Genomic DNA, 19,915 nt, shown 5'->3' on the forward strand with positions numbered 1-19,915 from the left:
CCCTTTTGCTAGAAATACCCTCAAACAAATGTGTGTTTCAGTTTCTGGTGTGAAAAGTTGGAATTTTTTAGAAAATTATCTAAAATGTTGTTCAAACATTCTACAATTTAAATATAAGTATAAACAGAAGATACTTAATTTATATAAAGATGATTGTGAAAATTGATAAAATTACAACAACAATGGTCTCGTTGTCATCATTCCATCATTGTTGTTTTTTTGTTTGTTTGTTTAGTGTTGTGTAAGCAGAATTAATAATAAAAAAATAAATAAATAAATAAAAAAAGGAAAATTGTTAAAATTGAAAGTAGATTATCTGGTCTGGGCTATTTTGTTATTTTTGTTGTTGTTATCTTTTGTCATGTTGGTGAAGTCATCTAATTTGTAATTTGTTTTTATTATAAGAATGGGGTAGGAGTTTATAAGATTTTTTTCTTCTTCCTACTCCTGTTCTTTTTGTCATGGAATGTATTTTTGTTGTGTTTGTTGGATTTGTTAAATTGCTGTTGTGGCATTTCGTGTTGCATTACCATGAAAAGAGAATACATAAATAAATGAAATGAAATTTACCATATATATATATATATATATATATATATATATATATATATATATATTATTATTTTTATATCTAATGAAGGCCTTGTCAATTGATAATGTACGATTTTGTTTTACAATATGTTTGAGTAAATATTATGAAGAAAAATTTATGTTCATTTACTTACATTGTTATCATTATACTGATATATATATACATCTATATGTGTGTGTTTCTTCAACTTCGGCCAATTTCATGTCCCACGGGTTGATTATTTTTATTGTCTCATTAAAACTGAATTGGAAACTTTATACCAGGCCTTCATTTATAAAAATACAAATTATTACATGTTTAAAAATATGATCATCTAAACAAAGTGAAATAAAATAATAATATAAATTAAAAAAAATTCAGAAATATACATTTTCAAGATCATTTTTATAAATTTTTCAAAAACTACCACTGCCTGTCCTGTAGATGTTGGCGCAATTTCAACCACACCAAACAACTTTGCCCCTAATCAGTTACGGTACATGCAAGCCAACAAAAGTGTAAGTGAAGAGAATGCTTGAGATAATTTATGAGACAAGTGATGCTTGAAGATAAATATCACTTATATTATCACGTAAATATCACTTGTAAATAGAATATTTTGAATTGCCCGTCATTTTCAATCAAGCTGTTATTTCGCCAAATTATGCACAAAGTGTTAAAATGTTATTTCATTGTGTATTAAGGATACATAAAATGTTAGCTATAAAATTAGCCTTAGCAAGACAAAGGAAGTGGCAATTTTATTTAAAAAATTTCATTTCCATTAGCGTAATTTCCATCATGGAATTCTGCACTATACAGAATTTGAGATGAGCTGGAAATTACACTGTGGTGGCAAAGGAAAACTCAAATCAGTTTACCAACACAGGTTTTACAGTCCATATACATTTAAGTCCCTTATAACTACAATTCACTGTAATTCATCAACCAGCTGCATCTGATTTACATACCACGAAGGGATTGTTGGTTACTCCAGGTGCCGTCATGTTCTGCCCATACGGAGTGACCTTACCCTGACCAAATGCAGCAAAACCTCCTGGAAAAGGAGAATATGTGGAACAAAATACTGTCAGCTAAATCTTTTTAGCTAACATCAGTGTCGAAACATTCTACAAACATCAATACTGACAGCACATCAGAAAAATTTATTATAAAAGAGCAATAAATGATATTACACCAGACGCACCGTTGGGTTGTTGTGAATATGCGTGTGGCTGGGTAAAGGGCTGTCCAGGGAACGGCTGCTGGAAGTTTCCGCTGAAGCTGGTGGGAAGATTGTAAGCAGCATTGTTTCCAAACCCTGTTGGCATACTCATGGATGGCGGACCAAACGCGGCTGTGACACAGAGAGACGAATGTTATGATGTCTGTTTGAATCATATCTGCACAAATGCACACACTGGGTGGTCAATTCAGCTTCATTTCAGTCAGCTCGCAGTTTACATACTCCTGAACAGCTAAACTTCTGGAATTATCTTCGTAATCTCGATCAGGAGACTTGAAATGGAACTGACGACCATTTTCAACCATGCATTCTCTCTCAAGACACATGGAAGCAGACAAACAATTTTCATTTGTTCACTCCAACCAGTTCAAAATTGAAAACTTCATGCACAGACAGGATGCAAAACTCCACCATGTCCTCTTTATCCATCTACAGACCATCCACACAACCCACGCATGTTGTGTGTGGATCAGATTTTTTGTGCGCAAATTTTCATTGGTAGAGACACAATTAACAGACTATTTATGGAAAGACTAGTTTTATTATGAATACAGAAATCTATGGCAATAATTCTCCAAAGCAAACAAAATTAAAGCTCTACAGCAGAAAAGATCTAGGGGTCATCCTCCCAGATGAAAGCAAATGTATCTGTCTGCGTCTCGCAAGACAATAAGAACACCAACTACATTACAAGGCCACTCCAAGTAACGCCCTTGGATCACAAAGTGATGCTATTAGCTGAAGGAACTTTTGCATTTGTTATGCAATTGCTGTATAATTCATGTTGTCTTAACTGTGTAAATATGACAAGGAATAACTTTTTAATTATATGTTGTACATTATATTATCAAACCGAAGATATAAATGGTAAAATTAAAAATGTCTCTGTTCTGTTTTCTCTAGTTAGCCCGCAAGCTAACCGGTTAGACTACTAGCATAGTTTCTTCTCCTCTTCAACATGTTTCTCCTCACTGTCGCCAACTAGTGATAAAGCGGTTTGGTTGTATTCGATAGAACTTTTAACTTTTTTTTTGTGGTATATTAAAACATTTTGCAAACTTTGTGGTTAAGCTCAAAGTATACTTCGGTGAGATGCGAACACGGAGCATCCGCATACAGGACGTGTGATGCAAATTTCGTCATCAGCAGAGTGCTTAAGCACTGGCCAAGTTTCATATACACAAGTTTAAATTTTCCAATCACAAACCACATTTTAAGACATTTCTACCCCCCGGCTGTTAGTGTTTTGTACCAGTATGTGATTTGTTCAATGTTTAATAAAAAAATTATACAAAAAAATAAAATATTCATGCTAAAATATTAAAATAAAGCCATATGGGGGGGGGGAAACAAACAAACAAAAAACATCCCATGCACCCAGATTTTTCTAACCACACATACTCTGAACGCACAGAATGACCATGCGCCTGGAATTACTTGCACTATTTATAGGGTCCACAAGGTGGCAGCAGTCAAATAAAGGGCTAACGTCTGTAAGCTAACGCCAAATGTTTGCGTCAAAACCGAAGTATACTATGGGCTTTACAGTGGGTAGGATTAAGGTTAGGTATAATTTTTCTGCAGGGCTCCAAAGAAAAAACAACAATCACAGTGTATGAATGTGACATCCAACTGTTGCAATACTTCAGCATTTCTACATTTCTTAACTCTTTCCCCGCCAGCGTTTTTAAAAAAAGTTGCCAGCCACCGCCAGGGTTTTTGACGATTTTCGCTAAACTTTAATGGCCCGCAGAATATTTTCTTCCATGAATATATGAAGATGCTATATATCAAAATAAAGATATGAGCCTCTGCTTTTAGGCAAAAAAAACCAATTTTATTTTATCTTCATTTGTTCTTTTTTTATTGCCACTTGAACAGAGGTAGGTTTTGTCAAAAACAACATTTCGGACAAAAAGCTGAGAAAAAGGCATTTTTATCAAACAAGTGCTTTAGTATTAGTATGGTGTTCCACTTCACGTTTGAGACGATCGCAGTCTGTTTCTTTGATCAAAGAGTTGCGTACTCTTTCAAATCATGCGTGCGGGTCTTCCTTACCGTATACCACCTAAAACACGGATACCCGGAAATTCCGTGTTTGGCGGGGAAAGAGTTAAGGGGGTGTAACTTGTAGTAGTCTTGCGGGAAGCAGACAGTCCCTTCTCGATGAAGGAGCACACAGGCACACCTTTATTTAGTGAGGTCACAGGGTGAAAGGCCAGAAGCACAACAAATGCATTATGGGATATTGTGTTTCTAATAGTCCTCTAGTGTACTTCTAGGCCACAGTAGCAGAAAAGGGAGAAATGCAAGTTAAAGGGGAGAGGAAGAAGGGAAAAACAAAGAGAGAGATGAACATACCAAAGAGGGCCGCAGGGTAAACCTCACCCTGCATGGGTCCTAACATGCCTGTGTTGCATGCCACGAACACAACCAGACATAAGAATCAGTTGCAGCTCCCTCTTGCACAGTTTACATTGAAGGGATAGTTCATCTAAAAGTTAAAATTCTGTGATAATTTATTCACTTTCATGTCATTCCAAACCCAGACTTTCTTGCACGGAACACAAAAACAGATGTGTTTTTTGTTGTTGTTTTTTTTTTTTATCCCCAATTTGGAATGCCGTATTCCCAATGCGCTCCAAGTCCTCCTGGTGGCGTAGTGACTCGCCTCAATCTGGGTAGCAAGAGATGAATCTCAGTTACCTTGGAGTCTGAGACCACCAATCCGTGCATCTTATCACGTGGCTTGTTGAGCGTGTTACCCCACCAAGAACGAACCACATTATAACAAACCACATTATAGCGACTGCGAGGAAGTGACTCTACCCTCCCTAGCAAGCGGGCCATTTTGGTTGCTTAGGAGACCTGGCTGGCATCACTCAGCATGCCCTGGATTTGAACTCACGACTCCAGGGATGGCAGACAGCGTCAATACTCGCGGAGCTACCCAGGCCCCCCAAAAACAGATAGTGACTCACTTTACACCTTAAAAATGACCCAAAAGTATCATTAAAAACGGTGCAATTTGGGAAATATATTGCTAATCTTCCAAGGCCAATGCTAGGTTTTGCGAGAAACAACACAATATTTAAGTAATTTTTCAGTGAAAATCTTGACGTTCAGTAAGCGCAGTCCAAATTGTTAGAATGTATATATATATATATATATATATATATATATATATATATATATATATATATAAAAAACGATTTGGTGTTCCCCATGAGAAATACAGAAGTTATGGGCTTAGAACAAGATGAGGGTGAGTAAATAAAGACAGAATTTTCATTTGTGGGTGAACTTTCCCTTTAACATGCGTATCGAGTGATCCAATCACTGATAAAACAGGGCCTCTGTATCAGGTTCTCACTTATGACTGTACCAAATATTAATTTAATGAGACTAAAATTAGCTTTTTTATTGACACTTATTTATCTTAAGATAATAAGATAATATTTATCTTTATCTTAAGATAAATAAGTGGCTTTCCTTCCTGTGTATTTTCTTTCAGATGCATGCTCTTACACACACAATCCCCTGCAGGGATACAGATCCACAAATATCTACAGCTCTTCTGCACTGCCTTTGTATCTCTTGGTAAATGTGTGCATGTGTGTGTGTGTCTGTTTGTGAAATCTCAAGCTGTTAGCTCCGAGCATGCATACCGGGGGTATCTGGCCTACATAAAACTAGTCACAAAACCCTCTGGTGAGTTAAATAAATAACGAGACACAAAACCAGAGCTGCTTCTAGTGTCTTAAATACTTCCTACACCCAGAACAAAGCTCAATATATATATTGTTTGTAAATAAACGGTTGTTTGAATGATTGATTTAAATATTAAGAAGCCCCATCCATACCTGCTGCTGCCACACCCACTCCTGGTGCTGCTGCTCTCCCATTGGTCTGAAATGGATTAGTGGGAGCAGCCTGTGAAGCCACTGGAGTGACAAATGGATTCGTTGACATGCCTATTTGGTAACAAACACTTTATAATTAATCAGTTTCTTTGATGAAGGATACAGAGAAAGGAAGATATCTAGAAAGAAATCTCCTAGGCCAGTGTTTCCAAACATTTTATTGTCTTCTGTCTGTCCTGTCCGCAAGCAGGGTTCCTACTCTTTTCAAAGGCACAATGTTCCAGGACACTTTATGTGCTCAACAAGTGTAATATTTAAGCAAAAAAAAAAAAAACACATGCATCCATTTAAATCTACATTTTATTTTAACTGTAGTTTCACATCGCCTGATAAGCAGTACGCTACATGGCCCAGTGTGATTATTAATCCCCGATTCCCTAAACAGCAATTTAATTAAATACAAAGTCTGTATGTGCTGTGCACTTCAGAGTGCTCTGCTCTTTCATCTATAAAGACGATATATTTATTCAGTTAAATCACATTCACAGTTTAATTATTTATCACACTACGACATATCGCATTTCTAAGTTGATTTATTCTGTATTCAAACATAATTTATTTTTCCCAAATATGTGATATTCCATGAAATTCTACATTTTATATCTAATGCCATTTTTATGACTAGATTCCATGATTCCGTCCATGTTTTCCAGCATACTACATGTGGTAACCGCGGTATAAGCAGACTCTGACTGTTGAATTATTGAAAATTCACATCCTGAGGTGTGAAGGCCGAATCACCATGCTACCAACTCGGGGTGTGAATTCCTTTTAAAAAACAAAATCTGTGGTCCGACCTTCATCGTTGTCCCAGGTTTACAGTATATCTCAAATGTTCCTGTGGTTAACACACAAGCAATGTTGGAACGAAAAAAATCATATTTTGTACTATATCAATACTTAAACGATTTTGTTGGAGCAAATCAGCGATGACAGCAGATGAGCATAGAAAGTATGTGACAGGGATTTGTTCATGACAGTTAACGTTTCACAATGCGCAGCTGCCGGCAGTGACAAAATTATACAAATTTGTGTATTTGACTCCTATTCAGATCGTTATCATGTTTTTGTATATGTAACAAAATCCTCCTTAGCAAACATTTTTTTTTCCAGGACATTTAGGTATTTTGCTCATTTTCCATGACTGGAAACCTGCATTGCAAAATTCCAGGTTTTCCAGGATGCGTGGGAACCCTGGTGAGGCCACCAAACCAGAAAAGACTATCTTTTAACTTGTATTATAAGGATATTGTGTTATAAGGATATAAACTGAAGGGTATAATTCCCACAACCACAAACGTCACCAAAAGGAATTCCAAAAATAATCAGTTTTCAAATCGTTTCCAGAAAACTCCCTTTGTCTCCCATTGGTTGTACAAACACACAGTCCCGCCCTAAAATCACACCACTAGTTGAGCCAGGGATACGAGAACAAAATATAACAATAAAACCACTTGTAATATGTACCCCTGGTTGGGAATCACTAGTCTAGATATTTGAAAGATGGTGTTACCTGCAAAACCCTGATGCATGCTGGGTATACCCTGTTGTGTTTGTGCTGGAGGAACTGATGAGGATCCAAATACAGATCTGAAGGAGACACAGGAAAAAAGGGTTGGGCACAGCAGTGATGGAGATCCTAGAGAAAGAGGGAGAAAGAGAAGTCTTCTTACCCTTGTGCTGTTGTGGCAGTGTTGTAGCCACTGATGTTTGACGCTGGGGTGCTGAAGACGTTCTCCAATTGAGCTAGAGCAGCGTAACGGTCGCCGCCCAGCTGAGTGGCCTGTGGAGGGGGTGGACACACACCTGCAGATGGAGGGGCAGGCTTCGCACCTGTATGGAGTGAGAAATTCTCTTCAGTCATTCTTTGTGCTAAATATTGATACAGTCATTGTATTCATGAAACACATTGCTAGGTGTTAATCTTAGCTACACAACTAGAAAATCTCCTTCCTGCCTCAAACAGAATCCAAATTCAGATCTAAACAGACAAACAGCGACAAACCTAAACTACAATAACACCATGTCCTAACAATCCTTAGGGGCCGTTCACACTGAATTTGTTTTTGCATCCAGCAGCAATGGTTTTCGATTATTTTTCTATGTAAACATGCGCTAGATGGATGTCTTTGACCGTCGAGCCAGGGCTTGACATTTTTTCAGCGTTTCACGAAAGAGCACGACGTTTTTTTTTTTTAGATGCTGTGCCAAGTAACTTTGAAAAACTTGTTTAATTTGCTGGTCTGCGTCTAGAAGGGGTTCGACTGAATGGCTCCTTAGGATGTGCAAAGCTAATTTGATCACTTTGCGGCAGGTGGTGCAATGTTTCTCAATACATTGTTTTGATACTTTAGATCCTTGCATTGATAATTTTATTAGTTTATTTGTGTATTCGTATATTCTGCAACATTTCGATAAAGAAGAAGCAGGTCATCTAAATAAGGACAAACTTTGACATTGCAGTTTCTCAGTGCTGTCAGAACAACTTCTATGAAGGATAGAAAATAAAGATTGAAACTAAACCTGCATGATCCACTCTTCTCTCACGGAAATGCTGGGTCTTACTCATGCATCTACCACAGTTTCGACCGCGACATAATTATGATATTGTGATGTATCGTGATATTGGATTGTGGAATATGTATTGCGACACATAACATATAGTGAGGTTGTTGGCGATACCCAGCCCTAATTTTACCATTGCAACAATTTACAAAGGAAAACTTTTATGAACAATTTACACCAAAAAATTGTTTTGCTCGTCTTTACGAGTGAGGCCCAATGAGTGCATATTAAGCATGACATACATACTGAACGGCTCTGATTTCGCTTTCCGTGAGGACAGAGAATATAATTGCCGTTCAAAACTGGTCATCAAGCCATTTTTATGTGTATTGCACTTTTCACAATAGCTAATGTCTTAAACAGATAGTTCACCCAAAAATGAAAATTCTCTCATCATTTACTCACCCTCAAGCCATCCCAGAACGAAGATTTTTTTAAATAATTTTCAGCTCTGTAGGTCCTCACTATGCAAGTGAATGGTGACCAGACCTTTGTAGCTCCAAAATTCACATAAAGAAAACATAGAAGTAATTCATAAGATTCCAGTAGTAAAATCCGTCTTAAGAGGCGACATAATACGTGTGGGTGAGAAACACTTTTTTAAAACTCTAAATCTCCACTTTCACTTTTACATCTGAAAGTCACATGTGTTTAGTTTTACTTTCACATCTAAAAGTGAAAGTTAAAGAGGAGATTTAGAATAAAAAAAGGACTTAAGTATTGTTCTGTTTCTCACCCACACTTAATTATATTGCTTCTGAAGACATGGATTTAAACACAGTCTTATGGATATATTTTATGTTTACTTGAAGTGATTTTTGGAGCAACAAAAAGGTCTGTTCACCACTCACTTGCATTGTATTGACCTACAGAGCTGATTTCTAAAAGTCTTTATTTGTGTTCTACAGGAAAAAAAGTCATACACATTTGGGATGACATGAGGGTGAGTAAATGATGAGAGAATTGTCATTTTTGGGTGAACCATCCCTTTAAATGTCTCTAAAAAAGTTCCCATGAATAGTTCTATTGAAAAAAAAAAAGAAAAGGAAAAAAAAAACCCTAATTGAAAGTCATGCTTGTCTTTAGGCCCCCAGTGAGAAAGCCAAAGACAAACATGGCAAGGAATGGAAAGACTCCATAAGTTGCTAATTTGGTGGAAAAACACTCCATAAGATGTTCATTTGTTGAGAAAAAAAAAATTTAAAATCTAGGAGAAACCAGGCTCAGATGGGGGAGCTAGTTCCCCTTTGGCTATACAGCATGAACTTAATGCCAGTATTAGCTAGCTATGTGTCTATGTGTCAAAGTCAGGTATCAATTGAGTAAACTGAGTAGACTGTTGGTAGGTAATGTTTAAATCTTAAAGATACTGATTGAACTGTAAAATTAATGATCAAGTGTCTCTGAAGTCCATCTCGAATTGACTGCGCAGCAGCCCCCAATGTTTGGCTGGTAGAGTCTTTAGTTGCAACAATTTATTGTCTATGTAATTCACTTCAACAGAAGTGGTCAGTAAAAATGTTACTCGCTGTTCGATGGGACTGAGTTTTGTCACACGTAGTTAAGACGAGGCGTCCAAGTGTTAGAAAACACACCTGGCTCAGATTTGGTAGAGCTGAATATGTTGTCAAGGTCTGCGAGGGCTGCGTATCGGTCTGCAGGGACACTGGCTGCTTCAGCTTTATGCCCCTCCCCCACTGAGTTACTCTGGTTTGAGCTAAATGAGGCAAAATCTGCACTACACGACTTGGGGAAGTTATCGAAGTTTGCAAAATTGGCATTAGCTAGTCCCGACGAGCTACCTGTGGAAGAGACAGAAAAAGATGAGTAGTTAGAGCAAATATGAGAGGGAGAGACTAAAAGTGTCCTTCATATTATAAAAGGCATCCCCAGAAGAATGTCTGACGTGATATTCAAAGAGAATCGGATATTACACAAAAAGGTGGCACAAGCACGCTTTAACCATGGAACTTTAGGAACTCAGGGACTTTAGATCAAGTGCTAAAACATAAGGAAAACCAATTCCTACATTGAATTAAAGGAATAGTACACCCAAAAACGAAAATTCTCTCATCATTTACTCACCCTCATGCCATCCCAGATGGAAAGAAAAGACTTTTGGAAGAAAATCTTTGCTCTGTAGGTCAATACAATGCAAGTGAATGGTGGCCAGATTTTTGAAGCTCCAAAAAGCACATAAAGGCAGCATAAATGTAATCCATATGACTCCAGTGGTTAAATTCATGTCTTCCGAAGTGTTATGATAGGTGTGAGTGAGAAATAGATCAGTATTTGAGAACGTTTATTTTTTTAATTTGAACTATAAATCTACTTTCAAACTGTCCTATGCATGTTCATAAGAGTTCTTCTGTTTTTTGCCGATTTACATTCTTTGTGCATATGAATATTGGGATGGCATGAGGATGAGTAAATGATGAGAGAACTTTCATTTTTGGGTGAACTATCCCTTTAACAGGGGGTAAATGTACACAAACACGCACATACACTAATGTCGTGACTTACTGTGCATGGCCAGTGGAGGCAGCGATGAGGTAAATTCGCCCACACTGCGACTAAATGGGACAGCGTTGTACACTGATGTGTGCAAAGGACATGAGTGAATGACAGCGTGGCAATGCCAAGAAAAGTGCAGAAAAGAAAAAGGGTGAAAATATTACAAATTAAGAAGTTACGGTTTAATAAAGACAGCGCAAATGTACATTAAATGTACACTAAAGACAAAAGTATGAGAGGAAAAATAAGACAAACCAAGCCATGTAAGTGAGGAGTTTGAGAAACAAGAATATACAAATCAACCAAACCAAGTGTGCCGACATCTTTGAGAAATCAAACAATTACACCTAAATATTAAAAAAACGAGTTCACTCATTTAGATTTTTTCACATAATTTGAACAATCCAATGATAAAATGGAGGAATAGTTGGAAATAAGGTAGAAGGTAATTGTGTGACAATGAGATATCGACACACAAACAAATATAGAACTTGCTGTTACATTTTTACAACACAGCTTGGATAAGGAGCCGTTTCTTGAGAATGAGGTTTGGGGTAAATGATGCATCTGGATGTTCATATGCCTTGCTCTGGATGTGTGTGTGTGTGTGTGATACCTGTTTGTGTGGGCTGAAATGGGGCCTGTGGTGCTGTTTGAAATGTCGCTGCAGTTGAAGCAGAAGAACTTTTGAACGCATCAAAATTCGCAAAGTCTGCGTTTGCGTTAGCATTCTGTGCTGTTGGGGTCCAACACAAACAAACAAAACAGAAAATGGGATGATGAATGAGAGTGGACTAGGAATTAAAACTATGGGATACAATTGTCCAACGTTCAGGTCATTTTAGTTTCTAACCAGTCAGGACACTCAAAAGTAAAATTTACATATTTTAAACTTAAAACCAATTTTTTAAAACAAAGTAGTCCTCCTGAACTGGCAACAATTAAATGCTTTTGAGCTAAGCGTTGGTTCAGTATGAAGACATTTCACCACACAATGAAATAATGTGGGATGATGCAATGCTGAAAAACACAAACCTACTAAAACACACTCAAGAACACATAACATAAATCAAAAAAACTACACAAAACAGTACAAATGGAAATGTCCCCCAAGAATACAATGGAGGGGGATCTCAATCCAGCCATACACACTTTGACAAACAAGGCAGGATCGGTCTTAATGGCTGTCAATTGGTGTTAGAGAGTGCGCAGAGTGTTTCCTTCTTGAACAGATTACAGGTAATAACTGATACCAGCAACTATTAGTGATTTTATATTTCATGTTTTTTTTGTGACCGTGGCAACATTGTCAATAAGTCTACCATAGCATGATGGAATGAAGGACCACAGCACCAAAAATATTGTTGGTAATTCAAAAGAAAAAACAAACCTGAAACTAATCTGGGTGATATGGGTACAAAATATAAATATATATTCTGTATATCTCTCAATAATTATGTATTTGCTTTGAAATGCCATTAAAAGTGTTTTCTTAATCAAAAGATTCACCATTTCAACCAAACAGCCACTGTAGCAAAGTGTCCTGAAATGTTTTAAAGCATGAAACAAAAATCTAATGAAGAATAAAAAATAATGAAGGTATGTTTTCCATGGTTTTTCAATAAATTAACACAAGATTAATAATTAATTTAGATGCACCAATAAAACAATACAGTAATAAAAATGTATATTTACTCAAATAAAAAAAAAAAAAAAAAAGAAGTTAACACTTTCTGGAGCCAGTTGAATTGTATTAAAATACAATATAATTCTGAATTATTATTATGAAGATTATATTTGTTTTTTACAATAGTAATATATTTTTGTTGTATTTATTTCACCTGTAGCTTTTATTTTGGCGGAAAGTTGAAAGTGCTGTCGTATTTACTTCACCTTCACCTGGAGCTTTTATTTTGGCGGAACACTGAAAGTCCACTGCAGTGTCATTGTGTATTTCACAGTTTGCAATGGTGCTCTTTAGATATCTGGAGAAATCCCATCACGTTCTTTTCTGTGATACTGTGTCCTCTTTTCAAATTTGTGTAATAACTTGTAAAGTTACAAATTTGTTTAAAATTGCATAAATGTGTAAACCTGCAACGCTTCGCTTTCGCAATTCATGCAAACTCCTCCGAGACGGCTGAAAAGATTGAATCATGAGCCCAGCACACGCGCACACAGAACAGCGTGTGACCCATTCACTCTGAAGCGCACACAGACCATGTGTGCAGACAGACATGACAATACTGAGATTGTGGTGTTATTTTGATGAATTGTGCAGCCCTAAAAGATAGTAAAATTAGTCTAATGACGCGCTCTTTAGGAAACATAGTGGGCAGATAAAAAGCACAACACAAACATCTCTATATTCAAAATTACTTAATTTTATTTCACCAGAAAATAATTGTGATAATGTTGTGAATATTCAATATATCGGCAGGCCCTAAGTGAGATTGTTAGCACAGATTTTCAGTTTCTTGGCTTGTTAGCGGATATGCGAGTGTGTTCTCACCCGAATGACTGTTGAAATGTGCAAAGTTGGCAAAGTTCGCGTTGCCTGTGGACTGCGAGTGCGGAGGTGCGAAAATGTCCCCACCCAGATCGCGGAGCAGATCAAACTTCCTGTCTTGATTCTGCTGTTGGGTCAGCTGAGTGCGCGACACAACCGGAGACTGAAAGGGACAAAAAAAAAAGGCACAAAAATCAGGTGTTGAGCTTGTGTAATAGCAAGAAAAAGCCTGTCAATATTAACATGTTTGAGAAACATCTTTGAGCTCATATGAGTCAATTATGATTCAGGTCTGATGGTTACATAAAGCACATCCTTGATGCATGAAAGCATTTCAATTAAACCCAAAATGGGACTCCAAACTCATTATTTTATACATCGGACATCGATTGGATCATGAAAAGTGGGTGTTCCACACCAGAATGGAGCCAAAGCGAGTTTGCTAAAACAATGCCTAAATATGGTCCAGGTGACAATAGCAGAAAAGTTTTATCAGAGGCAGAGTAATTATATTTAAATGAAAGATTACACAAAGGCAACCATTACTTTTTTTTTTTTAATAATATGCACTATTGAATCGAGCAAGACCTGGAACATGCATTAAGAACGTAAATATTGAGTCCATTGCGTACAATTTGATCTCATGTTGACTTTAACCACAAGTGTCGTACACTTAGATACAGTACATGTCAGTGGTTTGAGGTGTTACCTGGCTGGGTGTGTTTTTGTTGAGGTGTAAACTGGGCACTGACTCCCCCAGTAAAGTTTTGAGAGGTCGAACCTCTGGGGTGCTACTGGTGCTGCTAGCAGACGAACCAGATATAGACGCATGAACTGACGCCACTGTCTTAGCCTGTTCTGGAGGAACATACCTGAGAGTAAGAGAATAAAGACATATTTATTGTTTATTTTATTAAAGATAAAGATTTGATGCATTTCATCTTTCTTTTTCAATTCATAATTTATTGTTTATGTTTTTAATTTGGTTTCATAATTTAAGTATGTTCTTTTGCACTGTATTCTTTGAAAGCAGCAAGGCTGCAACCGTTTTGGCAGTAAAGGACTTTAGAAAATAAAAATAAATAGTATGGGTAGCTGACACTTTAAATCAACATCAAGATTTTAGGGGAAAAATGACATGAATGTATAAGGTAAAGTGTATATCTTAGGTCTCTATTTATTTCTTTTTCTTTCTCTTATTTTTTTTTTTTTTAAGTAAAAGATTTTTACCATTTTAAAATCACTTTTATGCCTTCATTAGTTTCATGTTCATGTTCACAGTCATGTTTTTTAAAGGAACTGTTCACCCAAAAACATACTCTCATCATTTACTCACCCTCATGTCATCCCAGATGTGTGATTTTCTTTCTTCTGCTGACCACAAATTAATATTTTTAGAAGAATATTTCAGCTCTGTAGGTCCATTCAATCCAAGAGAATGGTGACCAAAATTTTGATTCTCCAAAAAGCACATAAAGGCAGCATAAAAGCTATTCACACAACTATGGTGGTTTAAACTATGTCTCTTGAAGCTATCTAAATGGTTTTAGATGAGAATAGACCAAAATACATCTCCATTTCCACTATAATTCTTGACATCAGCAGTCTTCTTGGCAATCAAGATTTCAAGCTCGATTACACTTCCTAGCACAAGCTAGCACTATGCGTATCGAGCCTGAAATCACGATCGAGTCTAGAGACTGCAACGGCAAGATGTACAGCGAGAAAGGAGTTACATTTTGGTCTCCTCACCCAAAAACATTTATAGACATGGATTTAAATACTGGACTTGTGCCTTTATGTGATTTTTGGAGCTTCAAAGTTCTGGTCAACATTCACTTGCATTGTGAGGACCTACAGAGCAATATATTCATCTAAAAATAACGTGCTCTGCAGAAGAAAGAAAGTCATACACATCTGGGTGATTAATGATGAGCTAATTTTCATTGTGGGGTGAACTATACCTTTATGGTCCTGTGGTGTGACAAATACATTTTTAAAAGTTCAAATAATTCATATAATGTTTCAATTAATATGAGGTCATAATACTGTAGCTGAAAGCATAACAATTATAAAAGAATTAGCCAAATGCTTTTTAAAATATTTTCAGATGGAGTAAATTGAATGTCACACTGCAGGACATTAACTTTACAGTATTTCATGTCAAATACATGGTGAGGCATTTATTTTCAATGTTTAATGACTCCAACAAAAAATATTTGCCCATGTAAATCTAACTCTACAGATGCACAGACAATACTATTGTAGTTACAGCAAATACCAGGAAATCAATCCCTATGACACACTACAAGAGTAAAAACATGCAAAACAAGACCACAACATCTTATATCCCATTTATTCTGTGTTTAATCTATATAAGTGAAGCCTAAACTGTCTGCGTTTTCTCACCATCTCTTTTTCTCGTACTTGTCCTGAAGAAACTCTTTGACTTTCTGAGGTTCTCTGAAGTCGGGGATGGCCAAGGTTCTGTCGTCATAGAGACCTAGCCATATCTGTTTGCATACCTGCATTTGCGTTGTATAAAAACATAGACAGAGAGAGAGAAATATATTAAAATAAACTATTAGACATCCTTTTTTCCCCCAAGGAGCATTTACTTGAAAAAAAAAAATGTGGATATGAGTGCAAGATGAGTCATCAATATTGGTGCAGTTGTGATGGTCTCAAAATAAGCTGACATGGACAAAAAGTCACTTTAATTCTCCATTTATTAGAAAGACAGAGACAGACACATTTTTCAAACAGACAATATCTTTTCTCACTGTCTCACTACTGAATGCACACACACACACACACACACACACACACACACACACACACACACGATATTGCCAACGTGAAAGGTTTTGCAACTACGACATGTGTGTGTGCCAAGACATGGCCTTCATTTAGACACAATCAATACAGACAACACACACAGTGATACAAAGAAACAGTTTTTAGAAAAAGTGGTACCAGCTTATTAATAATGTAAAGCAACACCAGAGTGAGGACACACACATTATCACTTCACTTCTTCAGATGAGTTGTACAAACACTCAGGGAAGTGAATTATGACTCTCAAGTCTTACTACATTAACATTGTGTTAGCATGAATTAGGTGTGCTGGTTTAGTTGGGCTCGCTCAAGTGAAAAAAAGCCAAAAACAGACCCAGAATCAGCAGCTCCTCTGCCTTTAACAGTGCTTGGACTGGAATACTAATACACTGCCAAGTGCATACTACAGAGAACACATTTTAATTATAATAGCCTAAGCACTATGCATTAATAATGGTTTTAGACTACAGCAGAGGCGTGAGGCGTGTCCAGATGTCATCTCGGTTAAAGTTGTTAAAATTTACACTAAATTCTGTGTCAAATGGTTTAAACATTTACGGTTCTACTAGAGAATGAGTCACAAAAGAAACATTAAAAATTCAGCTGATTGCAGTTCATATATGAAACACCATTTCAGGTTTTAAAGGGAAAGTTCACCCAAAAGTTCAGAACCTGTACGGCTTTCTCATTTGAAACACAAAAGATGTTAAAAAATGACATCTGCTTTTGTGTTTCATGGAAGAAAGTCATACAGGTTTGAAATGCAGGTTTTTGGCTAATTAACTATCCCATTAAGTTGTTTTTTTTTGCACTTGACAGCCATCAGTTCACATTTAGTCTTGATGTACACTGGTGGCCAAAGTTTGGAATAATGTACAGATTTTGCTCTTATGGAAAGAAATGTACACTTCTATTCACCAAAGTGGCTTTCAGCTGATCACAATGTATAGTCAGAACATTAATAATGTGAAAAATTACTATTACAATTTGAAAAATACTTTAAAGAGTTCTCCATGTGCAGCAGTTACAAGTTTGCAGATCCTTGGCATTCTAGCTGTCAGTTTGTCCAGATACTCAGGTGACATTTCTCCCCACTCTTCCTGTAGCACTTGCCATAGAGGTGGCTGTCTTGTCGGGCACTTCTCATGCACCTTAGTCTAGCTGATCCCAAAAATGCTCAATGGGGATCCATAACACTCTTTTCCAATTATCTATTGTCCAATGTCTGTGTTTCTTTGCCCACTCTAACCTTTTCTTTTTGTTTTTCTGTTTCAAAAGTTGGTTTTTCTTTGCAATTCTTCCCATAAGGTCTGCACCCCTGAGTCTTCTCTTTACTGTTGTACATGAAGCTGTCAGCTGAGGACATGTGAGGTGTCTATTTCTCAAAGCAGAGACTCTGATGTGCTTATCCTCTTGTTTAGTTGTACATCTGGCCTTCCACATCTCTTTCTGTCCTTGTTAGAGCCAGTTGTCCTTTGTCTTTGAAGACTGTAGTGTACACCTTTGTATGAAATCTTCAGTTTTTTGGCAATTTCAAGCGTTGTATAGCCTTTGTATAGTTTCTAGAGAAAGCAGTTTCTTTTTTGCCATTTTTTACCTAATATTGACCTTAAGACATGTTATGCTTCAAATAGCATTCAGCTGGAGTGGTGGTGGTGTAGTGGTCTAAACCACATAACTGGTAAACTGGTAATCAGAAGATCACTGGTTCGATCCCCACAGCCACCAACATTGTGTCCTTGAGCAAGGCACTTAACTCCAGGTTGCTCTGGGGGCATTGTCCCTGTAATAAGGGCTCTGTAAGTCGCTTTGGATAAAAGCGTCTGCCAAATGCATAAATGTAAATGTAACTGTGATTGATATAACGGTGATTTTCCAAAGTACTAGATTAGCAATTTAGCATGATTATGCAAAGATAAGGTGTTGGAGTGATGGCTACTGGAAATGGGGCCTGTCTAGATCAAAAATGACTTTTTCAGATAGTGATGGTGCTGTTTTTTTACATCAGTAATGTTGTTACTATACATTGTGATCAGTTGAATGCCACTTTGGTGAATTAAAGTACCAATTTCCTTCCGAAACAGTAAAATCAGTACATTATTCCAAACTTTTGGCTGCCAGCGTATGCTTGTACATAGCGACACCTCAACTATGATCAAAACTTAATGAAACAAAAAGGTATTGAGAAAGAGTGATGAAACAGGATCAGGTCCCTGTATATGAAGTATCTTGTTCACCAGGATGTGTAGGTAATACCTGAAATATTCTGAACATATTAGTTTAGAGAAACTTAAAAGTATTACTTTTTAACTTCAGTGTGATTAGGCTAGAGAACCTCATTGAAACATCATAAAACAAAAAATGTGTACACACACACGAACGAAGCTCATTCTGAAATTCATCACGATTTTAAAAGGCGGTTTATTGAGCATGTGTGGAATGAGACACAGAGTGTTCAAATAAGACTCTTCTCAGCACGCACACATAATTTCCAACTCATCCTCGTAAATCAGGCCTCACGAGACCTTGGAAAAATCCCAGGAATGTTAAGTCAGAGAGGGGTTAGAGCTGAGACAAAGAAGCAAGGGTAAAAAGTAAGATAAAAAGTAGTTTGATCATTGTCAGTTCGAAGAAGATCTCGGAGTAATAAATCTAGACTAGAACATTTTACCACACCTGCTTAATAAAAACGAAACAAACAAACATGAAAGGGTGAGTCTAAAAAAAAAAACCTGTAAAGAAAATAGGGCTGAAAAGATTAGTCGACATTATCGAAAATAAAAAAATTGACAAAAAATGTAATTGACGAATAGTCGTCTGATTTCATTTAACACAACACGAGATCTTTTGAAACGCTAATGATGACGCAGGAGTGCAGCACTTCAGCTCATAATTGATTGAGGAGAGGAAGAAAGAACAGCTCACAGTCCAGACGCACTCCAAACTTTCCAAACAGATTAAGATGATGTAGATCGCAGAGTATTATAATACAAAAATGCAAAATAATAAATACAGAAGAAGTGTCATCGTGAAATAAAGCGAAGCAGTACCTGGTGTTCCGCTTGAGCAAAACTTGCCTGTCAGAGCATCTAAAAAGGAAACACTGTGACGTTATATACTGTATTTAATGCATCCTTTATTAAAGTTAAAATAATAAGGAAGCTGGCTGTATAAATAAGCACAAACTCCAAAACTGGCATTTGTCTGTGCAGTCAGAGCCACTTATATGATTTGCGTGAAAAACAGTAAGACAGAGTTTCAAAGTTCTCCCGGCTGATACACTGTCTCGCGCGGACACGCTCATCACTGGCGCACACTTGTTGCAGCTAGATTTTGTTTATAGTGATTGCTCGTGACATAGTGAATTATAATGAGTGTCCCGGTGTGTATCTTATGGTGAAGAAATTGGCTATACACAGCTCTAGACAGAACAGTTTGTTTTTTGTGAGTTAAAAATAGATCGAAATCAAGTGAACAAAAAAGTGAGATGGTGTAGTCTTAGCCCATTATACAATGCAATTTTTTTTTTTTATTGTCTTTTTTGGTTTGTTTTCCAATATGAATATCTAAAACTCCTTATGTACATTTAGTTTAGCAGCTATACTGCAGAAGAAAAAATTGTTATCGGAGAATTTTTTATATAATATTTAATACATTTTAATATTTAAAAATATCAAACAATCCTTAAAACAAGATACATTTACCTGAGAAGCAACATATAAGATATTTAGACTTGCTTTTAAGGCATT

General features: G+C 36.7%; 1 protein-coding gene across 8 annotated transcripts in view; it reads right to left on the bottom strand.

The window, feature by feature from the left end:
- Nucleotides 1-19,915, bottom strand: part of LOC127631624 (arf-GAP domain and FG repeat-containing protein 1-like) — a 48,679-nt gene that overhangs the window by 3,087 nt on the left and 25,677 nt on the right. The window contains exons 3-14 of one of the 8 annotated variants that reach the window (XM_052109887.1): nucleotides 15,738-15,853; nucleotides 14,038-14,200; nucleotides 13,332-13,491; nucleotides 11,436-11,555; nucleotides 10,829-10,900; nucleotides 9,901-10,107; nucleotides 7,414-7,573; nucleotides 7,254-7,330; nucleotides 5,681-5,761; nucleotides 4,179-4,226; nucleotides 1,779-1,928; nucleotides 1,543-1,628 (exon numbers count right to left, since the gene is read on the bottom strand). In XM_052109887.1, the coding sequence (XP_051965847.1) occupies nucleotides 1,543-1,628; nucleotides 1,779-1,928; nucleotides 4,179-4,226; nucleotides 5,681-5,761; nucleotides 7,254-7,330; nucleotides 7,414-7,573; nucleotides 9,901-10,107; nucleotides 10,829-10,900; nucleotides 11,436-11,555; nucleotides 13,332-13,491; nucleotides 14,038-14,200; nucleotides 15,738-15,853 (1,440 nt within the window). Of the gene's footprint in view, nucleotides 1-1,542; nucleotides 1,629-1,778; nucleotides 1,929-4,178; nucleotides 4,227-5,680; nucleotides 5,792-7,253; nucleotides 7,331-7,413; nucleotides 7,574-9,900; nucleotides 10,108-10,828; nucleotides 10,901-11,435; nucleotides 11,556-13,331; nucleotides 13,492-14,037; nucleotides 14,201-15,737; nucleotides 15,854-19,915 lie in introns of all 8 variants that reach the window. The other 7 variants (XM_052109886.1, XM_052109890.1, XM_052109888.1 and 4 more) reach the window with 7 other exon arrangements.

Source organism: Xyrauchen texanus, chromosome 38 (genome assembly GCF_025860055.1).
Source record: "Xyrauchen texanus isolate HMW12.3.18 chromosome 38, RBS_HiC_50CHRs, whole genome shotgun sequence".
Classification (NCBI taxonomy): domain Eukaryota; kingdom Metazoa; phylum Chordata; class Actinopteri; order Cypriniformes; family Catostomidae; genus Xyrauchen; species Xyrauchen texanus.